The 20,741-nt window shown below is 38.3% G+C and overlaps 1 protein-coding gene and 1 pseudogene across 2 annotated transcripts; both read left to right on the top strand.

Annotated features, from left to right (window-relative positions):
* The first annotated feature begins 4,459 nt into the window (after window positions 1–4,459).
* On the top strand, window positions 4,460–5,593 carry LOC102425596 (annotated as a pseudogene). Its single transcript, XR_002832133.1, has one exon. The product of XR_002832133.1 is annotated as a high mobility group protein B1 pseudogene (transcript).
* A 6,413-nt stretch (window positions 5,594–12,006) lies between these two features.
* On the top strand, window positions 12,007–19,637 carry KRT222 (keratin 222). Its single transcript, XM_006100830.3, has 6 exons — window positions 12,007–12,158; window positions 15,235–15,363; window positions 16,173–16,393; window positions 18,464–18,537; window positions 18,722–18,857; window positions 19,283–19,637. Exons 1-6 carry the CDS (start codon window positions 12,063–12,065, stop codon window positions 19,509–19,511), a joined length of 885 nt encoding a protein of 294 aa, XP_006100892.1. The 5' UTR covers window positions 12,007–12,062; the 3' UTR covers window positions 19,512–19,637.
* The last annotated feature ends 1,104 nt before the right edge of the window (window positions 19,638–20,741 follow it).

The raw sequence follows: 20,741 nt of genomic DNA, 5'->3' as shown, positions 1-20,741 counted from the left end.
CTCAGATACTTGTTCCTGTGCCAAATCTAGCCACACCACTAGCCAAAAACTGTCTCTTAGCCAAGGTGGTGTTTCCTTTCCCCACTCTCCACTGCTGAGGTCTTTTACGCCATGGGTGGTCCACACGGCTCTCTTGTCTTGCTTGGAATAACGAAGCGAATTAAAGTAGGGTAGGAGGCAGTACAAGGTCAGTCCCAGGAAGAAACAGATATAGGACAAAGCCAGGCTGGGTAAGAACATCCCCACTTGAGGAACTTAATATGAGCAGATCATAAATTAGAAAATCAACCCCACAAACCAATCCTCAAGAAAAGTACATGGGATTTGGCAGAAAAAAAATCAAATTTAAAATTACAAAAAGATAAGCCTTAATAGAGTTCATGTAAATTGTACCTCTAAATATAAAACCAACAACTGTATGGAGTATCAAGCCTTAATAATCAAGACAACTTAAAAATGTAGTTTTTCATATTCTAGGCACATTGAATAAAATATCAAAATGAATCCATAGGCACAACAAGACTTCTACTTAAATAGCTAACCACGGGATAAATAGCCAAGCATGAAACCACTACTCCGAGAAAAAGAGCCATGTTAAGTTGTCTTAAGTCCAACATGTTTCCCATCAAACCATTACAGTAAATTAAATCTTGCAGGTGAACACTTGAATTATCGGAGGGAACACATTGTAAAGTATATGAATGTCTATCTGCTGTGCTGTACCCCTGAAACTAATACAAAATAGTGTGGAATGCAAACTGTAATCAAAAAATGAAATAATAATTTAAAAATTAAATCTTGGATTTTCCAGTACAAAAAAATTAAGAAATATGAACCAGCTGATCCAGCCTGGATTAATGGCAGAAGGACAGAAATGGAAACCAGTTGAGTACAGCCTCCGGAGTCTTGGGCCATCACAGCCACATCAAGAAGCCCCTCTCTGTGAATCTTCCCAGATCTAGTCTTCTGGTCCTGTACCACCCGGGACCTACGTTGATGACCTGGCCAGTATTATCCTCATGTCAAGGCAACAATATGCGGCTACTCTGAAAACCATGTTGGGGTGAAAATCCTCATTCAGTATTTCCTTGGCATGAGTTAAGATGCTGCATTTGTACTAAATGACTGTTTCCAGTTTTAGAAAAGGCTAGAACATACTGAGATGCACTGTAATATGTTAAAAGCACGTTCACATTTTAAAATGGATACTATTGAACCATTTTGGATCATGAAATATATTTAGAGTGCTGAATAAAATATTAAGAACAGGATGTTCACACATTAACCTGCCCTAAAATTATTTTAAAACCGCACAACAGGCATACGTTCTATTTTGAAACTAAAGTTCAGCTCTCCAGTCAACTTTTAAGTGAGAGAAACATGTTTCTTTCTTCTAAGAGTTAGACTTCTCCATAAGAAGGAAGAGCCAGTGCCTACTTGCATATGAATTTTAACTGTTGACTTTTGATCCAGATTCATATGGTTGTTCTTGTCTTTCTGACCTCAAGGGACAAAGGACAAGAATGGTGAGAATGCTGGAAGTGGCATCCATTCTCACAGGGATTAGACACATGAAAAAAAGTTTATAGAAGGCAGAGAAGAGGAGACAGCCAAAGGATTTGAGACTCTATAGAAAGTAGCCCAAACTTGCTGAATGATGTCATGGAATTAGAGTGTTCAACAAGTGGAGACAAAGTGATGAATATAAATCACCCAGGATGAAGCTCAAGTCATGTTTTCTGAACAATCTTCTTAAATAATAAAATGCTGCAAGTAATAATTCACTTAAAAATTTATCAGCGGTTTAAATAAGACACTTGACAAACAGGAAATATTGATCAAGTTCTGTTAAAAAAACAATTTATTCATGTGTAATATATCAATGTCAATATGAAATGATAAGGTGGAAAGAAGCAAACACTATTTTGTTACTATTTAAATGGCACCTACAGGACAAGCCCAGAGTGTATCACAGATCTATTGTATGTAAAATACATACACTGCTAGAGAGAGAGAGAGATATGCAGTGTTTATTTTGTTGACGAACCACAACAAATATGAAAGCATATGAGAGCTCATTACAAAATTGCAATAAGACGTGCATTGCTTGGCCCCAACTTGCTTCTTAAGGACACCATAGACTTGGGTAGTGTTCAAAAGATCTATGGAGTAGCAGGGCAAATTACAGGTGTGAAAGCTGCATTGCCATAGCTACGTTTTATTTTTTTTTAATATATTTTTATTGATTTCAGAGAAGGGAGGAGAGAGAGATAGAAACATCAATAGTGAGAGACAATCATTGATTGGCTGCCTCCTGCACACTCCCTGCTGGAGATTGAGCCCACAACCTGGGCATGTGCCCTTGACCAGAATCGAACCCAGGACCCTTCAGTCTGCAGGCCGATGTTCTATCCACTGAGCCAAACCAGCTAGGGTCATAGCTATGTTTTAAAAGGACAAAGAAAAGATCACCCAAAAAAGGAATTGTTATAATGTTGTACAAATGTACATCTATAAATTACATTTTTTGCATAAACTTCCCAGGAAATGATTTCAAATTTTGAGGACAATTTCATCGTCTTTCTCAGAATGGATTCAGGAGCTACCCAGAGGTGGGAGAGCAGGGAAGACCTCAATCAAGTTCAGTCTGGAAATCCTGGTTGGCTGTCAGCTGGGACAGACAACTGACCAGATAGGTATTATCTTTCAACCTACGCATCCATCACAAGACTTGTTCTAAGTGCTTTGCAACAGCCAAAGATAATGTTATAATATGTTATGATATAGAGTTATAATAAGGAATATTCTAACAAGAGAACAAGGTCACTTTGGGAAGCTAATAAATATCCATCGCCATCCTGGGGAGAGGAATTATCTCAGTGACCGACTGGTTTGAAATGGTATTTCAGAGGGGAGTGCTACACCAGCAGACTGCCGCCACCGCTGATGCATCCGATTCTGCTACAACTGAGATGAATGAACCGTAGTGGACTTTTCAGGTCCTAGAGAGAGAACTACGGTCTTCAGGAGCCCTGGAATGCAAAAAGCTCCCCCTGGGTGAATCCACCAAAAACCAATTTGTGCACAGAGATAATTTCATGATTTCACCTCAGCAATATGTTTCCAAAATATCATATTCCCTAATGAAGTTTATTTTTAAAAGCTCTTTAGGAAAAATAATCCAAGATCTTAGGCTACTTCAATTAATAACTCAGACAAGTAAGATTCCATTTCATGTAATGAAAAACACCTGGAAGCAAAATTATTAACTGCAGATATCAGCCCCTATTCTGCAAATACTATAGGCCCCGAATTAGCTAAGACACTGCAAATGTCAACATAGTACAAAATGCTCAGTGTGGCCCATAGGTGAGGGGTAAGGTACCCTCCTCCTTCCATGAAATCTCAAAACCTTACCTCCTCTTAAAAGTGGAATAGATTATCTGTTTTACTTGAAAGAGAAGTTAGAAGAGAGAAAATGCCTGTATGTAGATATTCTTTCTTACAAAGTGAATAGGAACTATCTGATACTAACAACAGAGAAAGGAATCCTTTCCAGAGTGAGTCACAGACAAAAACGCGCATGCCATATTCAGAAAGGAACCAAGCGAAGTCTCTCTAATAGGTTTTAACTCAACTCAAAAAAAAAAGTTATTGGTTGCTTATAATATGCAAGTACAGTGGTAAGGTAATAGAGCTAAACTATCAAAGGAGGATATAGAATCATACACTTGAAAAAAGATCAAAGTTAATCCTAAAAGATTAACACTTAAGATTTCTCAAAGAAAACTGAAAATGTTTCCCTAATTCTCAAACAATGCTGATTTCAATGACCATTTCTTTCAAGGTATGAATCACTGTTTTGTGGCCACTTAGAGAAGTTTCAAAGATAATGATTTTTGAGAGTAACTGAACTGGTGGTACCTGTACGTCAACATATCACCAAATTTTATTTCTGGAGTGAGCAATGATCAATGGACTGAGCCACTGATGAGATGAGACATTTGAAAAAAGTGGTTAAGAAGGAATTGAAGGATTAGTAGAATGAATTTTTCTGAAGGCGACAGTGTGAAAATACCTTGTAAAATGTATGACAGACAGTGGAATCAGGGAAGGACAACTATGCTTGCCCTACCAACACTTTTGTTTTTTTATAGAGACTGAACTAAATTTCAGAAAATGCATTAATTTCCAAATGTAATTGTTTATCATTTAAGCCAAAAGACAACTTTCAATGTATTAAACTTTTAAAAAATGTTTACTGAATGGACCTGTGGTGTAAGAAGCCAAAGAGAAGCAAAAGTCAAATTGAGGGTGCCAAAAAAATTAAAAGAAAATAAAAAATGTTCACAAATTTCAAAACACTTTGTACCACAGAATGAGCATAGCATTGCAGACTACAGTCTTCAAGAAATCAGCAACTGGACAGCCATTGCAGTACACTGAGCTCCATAGACAGCGCCGGGGCAAGTGCGAGCCGGCCGGGCGCTGGGTGACTGTGTGCTCGCTGAGGGAAAGTAATTACACATGGGCAAAGGAGATCCTAAGAAGCCGAGAGGCAAAATGTCATCGTATGCCTTCTTTGTGCAAACTTGCCGGGAGGAACACAAGAAGAAGCACCCAGATGCTTCCGTCAACTTCTCAGAGTTTTCTAAGAAGTGCTCAGAGAGGTGGAAGACCATGTCTGCTAAGGAGAAAGGAAAATTTGAAGACATGGCAAAGGCGGACAAGGCTCGTTACGAGAGAGAAATGAAAACTTATAGTCCTCCCAAAGGGGAAACAAAAAAGAAATTCAAGGATCCCAATGCACCCAAGAGGCCTCCTTCGGCCTTTTTCTTGTTTTGTTCTGAGTATCGCCCAAAAATCAAAGGGGAGCATCCTGGCCTATCCATTGGTGACGTTGCAAAGAAGCTGGGAGAGATGTGGAATAACACTGCTGCAGATGACAAGCAGCCTTATGAAAAGAAGGCTGCTAAGCTGAAGGAGAAATATGAAAAGATATTGTTGCATACCGAGCTAAAGGAAAGCCTGATGCTGCCAAAAAGGGAGTTGTCAAGGCTGAAAAAAGCAAGAAAAAGAAGGAAGAGGAAGAAGATGAGGAAGATGAAGAAGATGATGATGAATAAGTTGGTTCTAGTGCAGTTTTTTTTTCTTGTCTATAAAGCATTTAACCCCCCTGTACACAACTCACTCCTTTTAAAGAAAAAAATTAAAATGTAAGGCTGTGTAAGATTTGTTTTTAAACTGTACATTGTCTTTTTTTGTATAGTTAACACACTACCGAATGTGTCTTTAGATAGCCCTGTCCTGATGGTATTTTCAATAGCCACTAACCTTGCTTGGTACAGTATGGGGGTTGTAAATTGGCATGGAAATTTAAAGCAGGTTCTTGTTGGTGCACAGCACAAATTAGTTATATATGGGGATGGTAGTTTTTCATCTTCAGTTGTCTCTGATGCAGCTTATACGAAATAATTGTTGTTCTGTTAACTGAATACCGCTCTGTAATTGCAAAAAAAAAAAAAAGTTGCCGCTGTTTTGTTGATATTCTGAATGCTTCTAAGTAAATACAATTTTTTTTATTAAAAAAAAAGAAATCAGCAACTGTGTTCAGCACTAAGTCAGAAAATGAATCATGCATGCTTTTATCTTAATACCAGATTATTTTTCATACATAGCTCAAAACATATTGATTGGACTCCAGCTTTCTCCAAATGCTCAAAACTATTCACTTTAATGGAAGTATTATATTCATGTAAAATGTTATAATCTACGCCCATGATTTTTAACCTGTGTGTTGCAAGAATTTTTAAAGCATGCAATACCTTACCATTTAGTCAAGGAAACTGAGTTCTTTTCTTTAGAATATCAAATAAAAAAATGACAACAGCCCTAACCGGTTTGGCTCAGTGGATAGAGTGTCAGCCTGCGGACTGAAGGTCCCAGTTCCATTCCAGTCAAGGGCATGTACCTTGGTTTTGGGCACATCCCCAGTAGGAGGTGTGCAGGAGGCAGCTGATCGATGTTTCTCTCTCATCGATGTTTCTCTCTATCCCTCTCCCTTCCTCTCTGTAAAAAAATCAATAAAATATATTTTTTAAAAATGACAACAGTCAACACAATAGCTGTTCAGTGTGAATGAATCAAAATTATACCTATTTTTCTGTCAAATCAGCAAAAAATATACTTTTTTGGTGTGCCACATAATTTTAGTAATTACTTTATGTGTGCCATGAGATGAAAAGGGTTGAAAATCGCTGAGCTACGTAATTACGTTGTATTACAACTGAATAATTGGCGGTATGCTGTATTAGTGTCTCTAATCTGAACACAGCTCCACGCCCGAGAGGACAGATTACCATGCTGACCTAATACACACCAGTAATCCCTACGAGAGCAACTCCTCTCCTGGTTATTCCATGAGAAAGTCAAAACAAACCCAACCTTGCAATGAACATTCCAGAACTCAAAACATATTTTTAAGAGAAGTTTAACAGTAATCATTCCATTTTCAAGACAAGATATAAAGTTAAGAAAAGATAGCCTACTCTGATATTCATTTATTTGTTCAAAGGCATTAAATAAGCGTTAAGTCTAAGGGATTACTGGGAAAACCCAGTAAATTAGTGGGAGTTGGAGCAGGTTCCAAAGAAACATAAGACATGCACTCTTTGCCCTTGAGACGTTCACAGTCTAGTTAAGGAGAAAACAATTACCCAGCATTTTGAACCTCACTTAAAGACTGTGGAGAAATCAAACTTTTGTTAATCTATGTATTTTAAATGCCATCCATTTAACTGCCAAAGTTGGATTACCGCCTCTTCCAAGCCTGAGAGGAAATATAATTAAAAACAAAAAATTTGTACAGCTAAAAGTTCTGTAGAATGTGTCTTTGTAAAAAGCCTAAATGTGCCACTTCTGGGACTCCAATGTTTATCCATCAGGCTTACTTAGAAAGGGATCCACGTGGATATGCAAGTGCAAGTGTGCTATGAGCTATGCACCTGTGTCCTCAAAGCTATACAGCAGTGCTGAGCAGCTGGAAGGTGCTCCGACACTTGGAGACTGACGGAGAAGTTGAAAGCAGGAAAGGGAGAGGAGGATGGGGAGACAGACCTAGATGCGCCTGTAGCAGCTGCCAGGGAGCTGAGTCCAGCCCAGAGAAAGCCGGAGGGCTCTTCCCTGGCGGCAGAAACTAAGGAGGCAATGAGCATCGTGGAGACGTCAGAAGGCAGAAGGGGGCATGGGATATGGAGAGTTCGCTTCTGGAAGAGGGTCGTTCATCTTGCAGTGTGGTCAATCGGATGGCTTTTTGTTGTTGTTGTTAATCCTCACCTGAGGATATCCATTGATTTTTAGAGAGAGTGGAAGGGAGGGGGAGAGACAGAGAGAGAGAAACATCGATGTGAAAGAGACACATGAACTGGTTGTTTTTCTCACGCATCCTGATCAGGGCCAGGGATTGAGCCTGCAACCTAGGTACATGCCCTTGACCAGAATCGAACCCGGGACCCTTCAGTCCCGCAGGCCAACGCTCTATCCACTGAGCCAAACCTGAATAATATTTAAGCCTGAATAATATACAAGTCAATAACTCAAGCATTATGTGAAGACCAAGAAGCAAAAATAATATCCGAAGCTATATGAACACTTGTTACAGATGAGAACTATGTCCTATGTCAGCAGTTCTCAACCTGTGGGTCGCGACCCCTTTGGGGGTTGAACGACCCTTTCACAGGGGTCACCTAAGACCATCGGAAAACACATATATAATTACATATTGTTTTTGTGATTAATCATTATGCTTTAATTATGTTCACTTTGTAACAATGAAATTGGGGGTCACCACAACATGAGGAACTGTATTAAAGGGTCTCGGCATTAGGAAGGTTGAGAACCACTGTCCTATGTGATCCACACAGGTCTCCTCATGCTTTCCACACAATCTGTCCCCGGGGAAGCTACTGGAGAGGACAATAGAGGAACACCTAAGCTGGGTCCTGCACTCAAGTCATTCGAAACACATAAGCGCTCAGTTCCGAGGGCTGCCTCGGCTATCGCTGCCACAATAGTTGTGCAGGGCGTGCATCCAGGACCAGGAAGGGACCAGCCCTATTGTCAGAGAAGATCCATTCTGAGACACACGCTGGCTTGGGTAGGGTGGACGCTGAAAGCCACGCAGAGGAATTTCTGAACTTTGCTTCCTCCATCACCGGACAGCCTCTGATTTTTCCACTCACCGCCTCTTCCACTTTACTGCTTCTCTTTAGCAGAAAACGCTCCACGTGATGACCACACCATCTCTGATAAGGATTCAAATCTAACATATAATGTCTTCCCACATGTGCTACAATGTTCCCTCAGATACACTCAGCGGAAGACAGTCGGGCCAATGTCATCAGGTAGAAAAAGGAGGTTTAGAAACAATCAGGATTTTAAAGATAGAGTAAGCTAAGGGAATACCTGTCAAATTGGTGGGGATTGGTGAGGGAGATATAATTAGGACACCACAAAGACCTCTCTTCCAGGGATCTGATTAGAAAAGCCAAATATGTAGCTCAAGGGGGACCAGTGATGGATGCACAGTTTTAGGCTAAGAACTGTGACATGAAAGGTTGGCACTTCATTAAGTCACCTCGAGATGAAAAGAGGCCTGGAGGAAAAGGGGGCTGAATTCCTGAATAGTTATAGTCTGCAAAGCTAACAATGTAACCTGAACTATATTTGTTGTTGTTTTTGAAATGTTTTTATTGATTTTATAGAGAGAGGAAGAAAGGAATAGAGAGATAGAAACATTAATGAGATAGAAACATCAATCAGCTGCATCCCACAACTGGAGCATGTGCCCTAACTGCGAATCGAACCGGAGACCTCTTAGTTCATGGGTCGATCTTAACCACTGAGCAACACCGGCCAGGCTGTATTTGTTTTTTTGTTTGGTTGTTTGGTTGGTTGTTGTTAATCTTCACCCAAGGAGGGGAGAGTGGGGGGCGAGGGGGGGGAGAGAGAGAGAGAGAGAGAAACATCAATGTGAGAGAGACACTGATAATCAAACCCGCAACCCTTGGGTACTCCGGCTGACATTCTAACCACTTAGCAACACCAGCCGGGGCATAATCTGAATTGTAATACACCGAAACTGTATACATTTGATCCTATGCTGGCCTCGCCCTCTAGTAACATTCATTTTTAAGCATGAAACAGTCTCTATGTGTGTTGGGCTGCAGAGAACAAGGTAAGAAGGGGAAGCACTAGGGAAGATGCCAGAGAAAATAGAACCCAAGGCAAAGTCCTTGATCAGGGAAATAGCCAAACTTTTTAATTGAATTGAAGCCACAAAGAATGAATTTGGTATCTGTCAAGAACATGCCTGCATATGTACTAAACTCTGCTTAATCGCTCTGTATGAAACGTTATGTGTGGGCCATATGGAAATGCATGTAAGCATTGCTCATGCACCTCGAACATGCTGAGAAATGCTGACAACACGTTCCAACACAAATCTCTGTGTCTAATTATATTCCTAACTGATACATGAAACTATACCATGTAGAGGCATGCTCCTGTGAGTAGAAAAATCAACAATATAACAAAAAGGGGACAAACCAGTAAAGGCCTATCACTTAAAACAATATTTTAAAGCACAATTATGCAACTATAAGCCTACTGAAATGCATGATTGACTTAAAAAGAAACTCACAGTATCTTAAGCTGATAAAGAAATTACTTAGTAAATAAAAGAATACCCAAGCTCTACGGGATTATCCCCAAAATAAAAGATCAGCTGGACTGGTTGATATAACTATGCAAAGACAAAAGATTCAGAGTTGCATCTGCCTGGAAGAGAAATCCATTTCCTATAAACCTATGTTGCCATCAGTTCTATCTGGTATGCTTTTTAGGATAAAAATTGATCACAACTTTAGATATAGGACAGATAAAGCATTAGAGCTGCACTGTTCACACAGTAGCCACTAGCCAAGTGGCTATTGAACACTTTAAATGTGGCTTGTCCAAATTGAGCTGGGCTATAAAAATGCACACTGGATTTCAATGACAGGATCAAAAGGGAAGAATATAAAATATCTCATGAATGTTTTATATGGACTATATGTTGAATAATTATATCTTGGATATATCAGGTTAAGTAAAATCCATTAAAATTGACGTCACTTATTTCTGTCTTTATCTCTTGATACAGCTACTAGAAAGTTTAAAGTCACATGTGGGTTTGCCTTTGTGGCTTGCGTTATATTTCTATCGGAAAACACTGCTTTAGGGTGCATAAGAAATACTGGAACTGCCAGCCCTCTGTGGAGTCCAGTTCCACTCTGTATTTTAGGCAGAGATTAGCAGGGACTACGTAAAGTAACCAGAGTATAATCCTTTACTTCCTTCCTTCTCCTCCCATTACCAAGTGCCTGATTCTCTATATGTCTCCTTTGCAGTTACCAAGGAAGAGAATCAGTTTGGCCTAGATAATCGTAAGTGGCCCTCTCAAGTCAGCTTTTGTATTGGGTACATCACAGGTCCCCAGCCTATGGACTGGCTATCCTTGAGTCAGGTGTTCATCCCTAGACCAATCCTTGTGATTGGCTGGGGGGAGAGGGGGTGAAGGAGGCGTGGGTCAGGTTAAACAGAGTACAGGAATGATCTGGAACCTCCTCTGAGCAGGGGCTATAAATGACCAGCTTTGCTTGGAGGGGACTGTGGGAATGCCCGGCGGCACAGACTGGGCTGGCCAGCAGGGAGTTAATTCAAAAACTGAGAGAGCATGATGCATGCACATTCAAAGGTCCTGTGAGTGCGAGAGCCGAGGACTATTTCCTGAACGATGCTCCGGATACAATTTCAGCCAAGCCATTCTACAAATAACAATAATAACAGATCTAGTCTCAAAAACATTTCAGTCACATCTAGCAACTAGCTGGCCAGCTTAAACAAGAACTTTAGGCAGGGAGAGGGAGAATGCAGAGACAGAGGAAGCAATATATGGAACACAACCAACCAATCAAAGTCCCAGTCCCAACCATTCCATCACATCACCATGTGACTTTGGACAAGACACTTTAACCCCTCCTGCCTCCGTCTTCTCTGGTACAAAATGACAGGGAGATGAGGATTGGATGCAATGATAGATGGAAAGGTGCTTTTTAAAGTTCGAAGAGCTGCACAAATGTTATATTTCAAGCATGAGCTGTCATTAACTCTACGTTGACTATTGAAGGAGCAACCGCACAATAAATCTGACCTCAGTGAATACACCCTGTCTGGGGACCATCTGGTGGTACTTTTCTCAGCCTTGTTAAAACGTGGCAAGTGTTAGCTCTCGGCTCTCGTTCTCTGTTAGCACTTACCTCTCGCTGTGGTTTCATCTGTAATGTGCCTTCAGGAATTCACGCCAGTACATCAAACCCGCTGTCAGGCCAGCAGCCCGACATGAGCCACACCGTATGCATCTGAGAGAAATACAATCAATCAGACCTGTGGCGAATGACAACTGTCAACTGAATCTGATGGTGGCTTTCTCCAACAGCTGTCAGAATATCCAAGACTTACACCCTATCCTGATGCCCTACCACAGCATTTGTTTAGAGAATTCAAATGGTGAGCAGAGCTGTAAAAGAAAATTCAGCTCTCATGTTTTGGGCCCAGATTTATTTCCATGCAATATCTTGGGAAAACAAAATAGAATTGTCCTTATATGATGCCTGATTTCATTCCCATGAGATAAATTACCTTTTCTTTTTTTCTTCCCCAAAAAAGTACTCAGTTTTACAGAGAACCAATCCAGAAATACTGAGGATGTTTTCATTTTTGTTGTTGTTCCTTTATGGAGGGTCTGGCACTTCTATTATACCAACAACAGGAGAAGAGGGTTTACCAAATATTTGCATCATTAAATAGAAACACAGGAATTTCCATGGCTTGTGAAAAAGGAGCTCTGTGTCTTTAAGGCTCCACGGGGCTCTGGGCTGGGAGGCAGACAGACCAGCGCTGCTGCAGCAGCGACTCATCCTATCGATAAGGTTCAGTTAGCCAAGGTGGAGGATGGGAAAAGAATGGAGCTGTCCCAGCTACTCAATGAGATCAGGGCAAACTATGAAAAGCTCCTCACCAGAAATCAGATAGAGACCGTGCTCTCAACAAGGATCCAGGTAATGATTTCATACAGACAGACACCCTCCAGGATAAGGAGACAATCCATGTCTATCCAATTCCTGTCCCGGCCTCTCTGAGGTACAGTATTTCCTTTTCAATGCAGCGTATACTGGGGAAGGAATTTAGGTTTTACTGCAATGTGACGGGGACTACAGGGGGAAATGCTGTGATTATACTGTTAAGCGACCATGAAATAAGTGTTGATTGATGCATTTAATTTTTATGTAAATTATGAGGTAACGGTCATTAATAAACCATGGGGTCAACATACAATAAAATGGTGCACTCGAACCTCTTTCGACATCCTCCAAGGAGGAAGCATTTCAAATATCCTTCAAAGATAATAGTTACTTATAGAGATAATTTAAATGACATCTTAAAAATGGCAAGCTTTATAGTAAGATTTATTAGCTTGCACACTTTGTAGAGGAAAACTAGCTAAAATATTTTTAATGAGTTCAGTTGTATTCCAGATCGTTATAAATAGAAATCATCTGGGCATAAGAACAGGGCATTCAGAACAATTCTGATATAAATCAGGACAATCACCCCCCCACCACCACCACCGATTGATAGACTCTCCACTTACATTATAGATTTTTGCTTTTGTGCTATAAGATGAGAATGTTTATTTCCAATATTTAGGCATGCTATATTTAAGTTTTAAAGACAAGAGAGAGCCAAGTTAAATAAGGGTTAAATCCTAGTTTTATAGACTTACTTTGTTTTAAAGTGACAATCACCTTCAGCAATTAATTAGGATCTCAAATCTTTAAACAAAGGTACAAACAAATATTTTAGAAACAAAGATATAGAAATTCAGGGATTTTTTTTGTTTTTTTAGTTTACCTACCATATCTGAGTTCAAGTCCTATTCTGAGCACCCAAATGCTGCAAGGAGTTTACTTAAGAACATCACAAAAACGGGAAAAAGTATTGCTGGGAAATCATGGGACTTTACTCCATTAGCAATTCATTTTTAGTAACATTATAAATTTTACCTCTGGATAACACTGTCAGTCTTCATAGAGAATGACCAGTATCCTGGATTAAGCAGAGTCACTGGAATATTTAACTGTTGGAATAGTTCATTCACCTTTTACAAAGAAAGGGGGGGAGGGGGAATGACCATTAATTTTTAATGACAATTTATGAAAATTATAAACCTAATAAACACTTTTTTGCATTAGTAAAAATACAAGTTATTTAGTTTACAAGTCACAATGCTAAAATGCATCAGCTAAAGCCAAAAGCAAGACTACATACAGTACATTTTGTTTAGTCCTTTTAACTTATCTACCTTAGAGGATTGTTTTCAAAGAATTCAGAGTCAGCTGAAATAAATTCAAGAAAGCCTGTTTTTACACAATTATTACACAATAGGGAGCTATTTCAGTTACTTATTACTATTTAACAACTACCCCAAAACTTAGAGTAAAGAAGTCATTGTATTCCCTCTCACGATTCGGTGGCTTGACTAGGTTCACTGGGGGTGACTTCAGCTGGACGTGACATTGGCTGGGACTGCAAGCATCTTGGGGCACAACTGGGCTGGGTCATCCAAGGTGGCTCATTCATGGGCCTGGCACCTTGGGATTTTTGAAAGGCTGGCTCAGCAGAGACAAATGTTTCTCTCTCTCCATGTAGCCTCGGGATCTGTCTCCATCTGGCCTCTCTATATGATACTTCTTACGTGCTGGTCCAAAAGCACAGAAGCTCCCAAAAGCATAGAAGTGCAAGTTGTCAGGATTTCTTAAAGGCTTAGGCCTAAAACTGATACTTCTGCCGCATTCTACGGGCTAAAGCAAGACATAGGTCAGCCCAGATTCAATGTGGAAGGCCACCACACAAAGACATCCATTTTGGGACGGGTGGTTCATTGAAGGCCATCTTCAGAATCTAGCTACTATCCAAGCTTCGCTGCCCATTCCAAAATGCAAAAGACCAATGAACACCATCGTTTTCATGTACTCCTATCTCCTAAATTCTCAACACTTCCTTTTGTAGTTGCTCTGATATGTGATGCTGCTTGCTTTTGCCAACAATGCTGAGAACAACAAATCAAAAGAAACATATAAATGTTATCTAATACTTTGCCCTAAACTTCATTATAGACTTTCATGTACCGCAGTGTTTCCTCCTTTAAAACATCTGTTGTATCATCATATTACATTTTTTAAATTTTAAAATGCATTTTTATAAAAACATAAAAAGGTTGTAACTTTTGTTTCAAAATATTACAACCAACTTCATACACTGTTCCTACTGCTCGTGGGGCCAAATGTTCAGAATTCTGTCAAAAGATACTTTCATTGAATTTCAACATCAGTATAAGAACATTTAAAGCTAACCATACAATAATCCATTTGTTATTTAATATGAGGACATTAAGAAAACAATTTTGAAGGAAGTCATTTTTTGCTTCTACCTCAGATAAACAAAATTAGCATGCCTTCTAAAAAGATCATACTGAAAAAGATAAATCAATAGTGGGTTAGCTTAATTCCGAAATCTATATTAGAGTTTCTAATGTCTATGATAACTTAATTCTCTAAATTATTCATAATACACTTTCCAGCAATATTTACTCCCTGTCTATGTACCCATTCCAATAATGGATTAATATAGGGTATATAACAGTTTATCTGCTTTTATAAAGCAACCAACAAGAAAATATGGGGGGGGATAGTAGCTAATTTCAATCCTTCTTCCTTATTAATGCCATAAATACTGGAAAGTTAAGAATCAGAGGTCTCCAACTCAGGTCCTATAAACTGTTACTTTTTGTTAAAATAGGTGTATTTTTTTCCTGCATTTCATAGACTGCCATAGTAGGAAGAGACTTTTGAGGTTCGTTTTACATCTGAGAAAACTGAGGCTGAGAGTGCAATGGACTTGCTCAGACATTTAAATGATTAGTAACGCAGCACTAAAACATACATTTGTAATCTAACAACTTAAAGAAAATAATGATTCGATTCCCATGCTATTTTTCTATCATTGCTCTTAAGTGCCTCACTTTCAAGAGTGCTCTTTGTTTCCTTGTTATTGTTGTTGTTGGCTCTCTTCTAGCTGGAAGAAGATCTGAGCAAAAAAATGGACAAAGATGAAGAGGCTTTAAGGGCAGCTCAAGCAGAACTCAAGGAAGCCCGGCGCCAGTGGCACCACCTGCAAGTGGAAATTGAATCTCTCCACGCTGTGGTGAGCCTGTCTCCAGAGCAACTGGCCCATGGAGTCCCCAGATGCTACATGATTAAGGGGGAGGGGGGAGGGGGAGAGGGGGAGGGGGGATATAACCCCATTACCTTAGAGTGAGAAACTCACTGTGAGCAAGAAATCAAGCCACTGAATTCTACCCCAGGTCCTAGTTTAACTACCCTTTTCCCTCCTTCACTCAAGGTATAGTTCGCCCCAATACAAATTAAGTGATCCTTGCTTATTGCCCTGTGGTTCTCTACTTGTTGGAGTGGGGGAATAGAGCTCTTGTCATTATCCAAAGTCACCACAGTGGAGAGTCCATACTTTTGAGACGTCTAATAAGAAAATATTTAAACACTTTCCGAAAATGCTTTTTATATGCAGTCTGCTTTGGCTTTGTTATTTAATAGTCTATATTTTTAATACTTAAAAAAGAATGATACGTTAATCACACTGCAGAATTCTTATTCTTTCTTTAATTTTTTCTTTTTTATTGATTTCAGAGAGGGAGGGAGAGGGAGAGAGAGACAGAAACATCAAAGATGAGAGAGAATCATTGATCAGCTCCTCCTGCACACCCTCTACTGGGGATCGTTCCCACAACTTAGGCATGTGCCCTTGACCAGAATTGAACCCAGGACCCTTCAGTCCACTTAATCTACTAAGCCAAACCATTACCTCTCATCTAAGTAATGTAGTATTACAACCTTTTTAAAAAGAGAAAAAACACAATAGAATGAAGACATTGCAAATCAGAATTCAGAAACTCATTGTGTTCCACTGACTCATTGATGAAGATCTATCTAAAACAGGAACGGGGCCTCGAAAACTCCCTGCAGGCCAGTGAGCAGCATTACCAGATGCAGCTGCAAGACCTGGAGGCTGTGATTGAAGGACTGGAAAAAGAGCTACAGGAAGTAAGGCAAGGCATCGAGAAGCAGCTCCAAGAGCATGAGATGCTTCTCAACACGAAGATGAGGCTAGAACAAGAAATAGCCACGTACCGCCGCCTCCTAGAAAAGGAAGAAATCAGGTACCTAATCCCATGTGGTTCATGACAAGCGGCCAGAAATGCAGAGCCACTTACGCCATTGTTGACGTAATCAGAGAAATTGAATCTAAAGAAATCACCCCCGTGGCAGGACCACTGAGTCTCTACAATTAAATAGGAGTAGTACGCACTGCAAAGAATATGAGAAGTATTTCCAGCCTCCACAGATCATGGACAAAATAACCAATGTCCGGGACATAAGCTACAACAAGGAGCACAGCAAGACTAGAACATGTAAATGTAAATAATTACCAATCAATACAAAAATGACCTTTCTAAACTTTCTCACTCTCCTTGCCACGCAAAACTTTTAGAATTAGTCATTGCCTTATACGGACCACCCACAAAGAAAGTTTGGAAAACTATTACTACCACATCCCCACACACACAAAGGCCCACTCCCACCACACATCAAACACCAAAATATTACAACCAGGGGAAGCAATGGTGTTTGGAGTATATGATTTAGAAGACTTCCAGATGTCCCAATAACAAAAGGTACCAGAGGAATTCTTATTGATTCACACAATTTCAGAATCTGCAATCATTTATAGGGTCATATGGCTTTGAACACAGCACAACCTCCAATTTTCCATGTTCCCATAAAAACAAAACTAGTCTTTTTTTTAACCCTTTGTACGCCATAAGCACCAAGGGCGTGTGGGGATGGTTTCCGTTTTGGGTGTGTGGCAGTTAACTGGTTAAATATATTTTTTAAAATTTTCAAGTACAGTCAACATACCATATATTAGTTTCAGACATACAACCCAGTGATTAGACATGTATACAATTTTTTAAATCATCTAATAAATCTAGTAACCATCTGACATCATGCATAGTAATTACAATACTACTGACTATATTTCCTACACTGTACTTTACATCCCCATGACTATGCTAGAACTACCAGTTTGTACTTCTTCATCCCATGCCTCCAACCCCCTCCCATGGGCATCTATCAAAATGTTCTCTGAATCTATGATCTGTTTCTGGTCTGCTTGATCATTTGTTTTGGTTTTTAGATTCCACATATAAGAAATCATATGGCATTTGTCTTTCTCTGTCTGACTTACTTCACTCAGCACAACACCCTCGATCCATCCATGTTGCAGATAGCAAGATTTCATTCTTTTTTACTTTAATGGTTGAGTTATATTTCATTGTATATAAGTACGTCTTCTTTAAAAATAAACCTTTATTCTTGCTTGCTTCAGAATTCTGAGTCTTCTATAAAACTAGATGAAACTGCTTTAACCTATAATGTCTTGACACTTACTAAATCTTTGAAAACCGTAAATCAAATTCAAATATACCACTTACTAGCAGAGTGAAGCCAGGCAGGTTACTAAACCTCTCTGTGCATCAGTTTTCTCATCTCTAAAATGGGAACAATATTGCCTACCTCATAGCATTGCTATGAAGATTAAACAAATTAATGTTTGTAAAGTGCTTAAAATAGTATTATGTAAATATACATACAATTTATTATTAAATAAAATTAAAGGTTGTGAAATTTATTTAATTCCTAATCCTTCAAAATATTGGTAACTTGGTTTTTAATATTCCTGTAATACAATTTTTATTATGCTGTATTTAATATATACAAGAAAGTATCAAGAAAGATGTAATGAACTCCCGTGTATGCACGTCCCCCAGCTCAGTGAGACATATACAATGTTGTTGAAGTCTGTTCCACTCCCCATCCCCCACACCTAAACCACATCCCCCCAATCTCATCCTCCTCCCTCAATCTAACCTGGCTCCCAAATTTGATGCTAATTATACGAATATGTCTGTATCCCTAAACAAAATATGAAATTGTTTTGCATATTATTTTAACCTTTATAAACGTACTCTTTTTTTCACTCCATGTTATACTTGGGAGATTCATCCATAAGGATCCAGTGTACCCTGAGCTCATTTATTTTCACTGCTAAATAGTATTTCCGTTGTATGACTATACTACAGTTATCCATTCTGATTAGTGAGCATCTGTTTCCATTACCTGCTAATATTTTGTTGCTCCTACAATATAATTCTTTCCAATTTCAGATATTATGGTTGTATCCAAGGAGGAAAAAAAGAAAAAAAACCTACAACTAGAGTTGGTTTTGTTTTACCTTCAGGTGAGTTTCTGATATTAGTAATTTAACTTGAAAAGCGAAGTGCCATTAGTAGGGATTATAAATAAATTGAGCACTCTAACATAGCAAAAATAAGCAGTATTTACATAAATTTTAACATGTGAATTGACTGTGATTAATACTTCAACATTGTAATTTAATATTTCATAAATAAAATTTTTCACAGCCATTATAAATGAAATCTCTTTTTCAACAAAAGTCCCACAAAAGTGTGAGAATGAAAAAGTGGAAACAGTGACCAAACAGGCAATATTAAATGGAAATATGGTGAAGGAGAGCACTGAAGCTCATGGCACTATTCAGTAAGTAAAGTAATTCTGACTAAGAAATAAAATAAACGTGTAAAGAAATTAACTTCAATCAAATAATCTCAGTAATCTTTGTTTGAATGTTTCCAAACATAATTTTAATTTGCTGTGATTTTTAATCTGACATGAGTAAGTATATATAAACGAAAACTCAGATAAAGGAATGCTCACTTCTTAATTCACCATTTTTTTAAAAAATATAGCAACACATGAGAGTTCTAAAGAATCCCTTGAAATTATAGTTATATGATTTTTTAAAGTATATAAATTTTAAATATCATGATGTACATTGTAAAACTTAAAATGTAAATTATAAATTATTCAAACTTCTTGATTTCTTTTTCATATGGAATATATATTACATATTTCTTAATACATCCGTACGTCTTCATATAGAAAGGTTTATTTTATCATTTCAGGACCGAGAAAGTGGATGAAGTTATTAAAGAATGGGAAGGTTCCTTCTTTAAAGATAACCCTCGGTTAAGGAAAAAATCTGTTTCTCTTCGCTTTGACCTTCATTTAGCAGCCACTGATGAAGGGTGTTTACAGACTAAACAGGATAATCTACCAGATATAGAAGTCAGGCTTATCATGAGGAGATCATGCAGTATTCCCTCTATCAAACCTCCATCAGCAGCTCATTAACCCAAAGACAGTATTTGACTTGACTTGAAAATGACATTAGGATGGACCAAGGTGGGCGACGCTGACTACCTTCTGTCCCAAATGTAAGTTGAAGTATGAATGTTATGATTGATGTGTGATACTCTTTGTGGGCGGGGGGATGGCAAGGGGCAAAATTTCTCTGCATTTAACTATGGATATATTTTTTGGAAAGGAAAGTGCAAATAAAATCAGAAAATCAGAAAATCAGTATGATTTCTATTTTATTTATCCTCCAAATAATCGTTTTTGTTCCCTTGAAATTTTATCAGAGATGGTAAGCATTAGCAGCTTAGTAAAATCTGTGACTTAATGCCTGAATACTCTAAGGAAAAGGGAATGGTTTATCTAAATATGATTGTACTATGTTAAGAATCACACTGAGTAATTCATCACTCTTCTATGACTGGTTATATCTACAAAGATTTTTCTAATTGAAAAAGAAAACAATTATACAACTTTTAAAGAGGACTCCCTATTCCCTTAACCAAAAATGTTCCTTTTGAGACAATCATTTGCACACTTAGAAAAATAACAGTTACTTTCCATGAGCAGTTTTGAGCAAAGTATAGAACATAGCCCAATTCTAATTTGATTAAATAAAATTAACCTTCATCTGAAAGTGTTTTGTAGTCATGTGATTTCCAGAAGAGTTACTTTATTCAAAGAACTTTAAAAATTGTCCTTTATCAACAACAAAAAAAGAGGCCAGTTGCACAAAATATGAAAAGCTGATTACTACAGTTTCTAGAACATTATCCAACCTCTCCCTATCCCAATTTTTCCATCTGTAAAGTTAAATGTGATTAATTGGAGTATTTGGTGTGAGCATTAGGTAAAACATTATATAAAGTCTTATAAGTATTTCCTGCAATCATTTATGTGAATTAAGACAATAGTATTGTTATCGAAGCTATGAGTATTTGCAGGATTTATGTTTTTAAATTGTTCCAAGTGTAATAAATATGGATAGAAAATATATTTATGAGTAAGTAGTGTTGCAGAGGTTTTTAAACAACCTAATTTGTTTAATACAGGTATATTTCTTTTAAAACCTTAAATAAAAAAACCTGTTTTAAACATTAGAAATTTATAGGCTATTAATTTTTTTCTAAACAGAAAATATGTTGAGTATCACTCACCATACTGTTATCCCAACTAAAGAATTATCCAAGGGCTATAGCTGTTAGCATTTTAGTACAGCTTTTTCAA

This window comes from Myotis lucifugus, unplaced genomic scaffold (assembly GCF_000147115.1).
Source record: "Myotis lucifugus unplaced genomic scaffold, Myoluc2.0 scaffold_329, whole genome shotgun sequence".
NCBI classification, from domain to species: Eukaryota; Metazoa; Chordata; class Mammalia; order Chiroptera; family Vespertilionidae; genus Myotis; species Myotis lucifugus.
The sequence above is the reverse complement of the archived record's forward strand: the minus strand, read 5'-3'. Positions and strand labels throughout refer to the sequence as shown.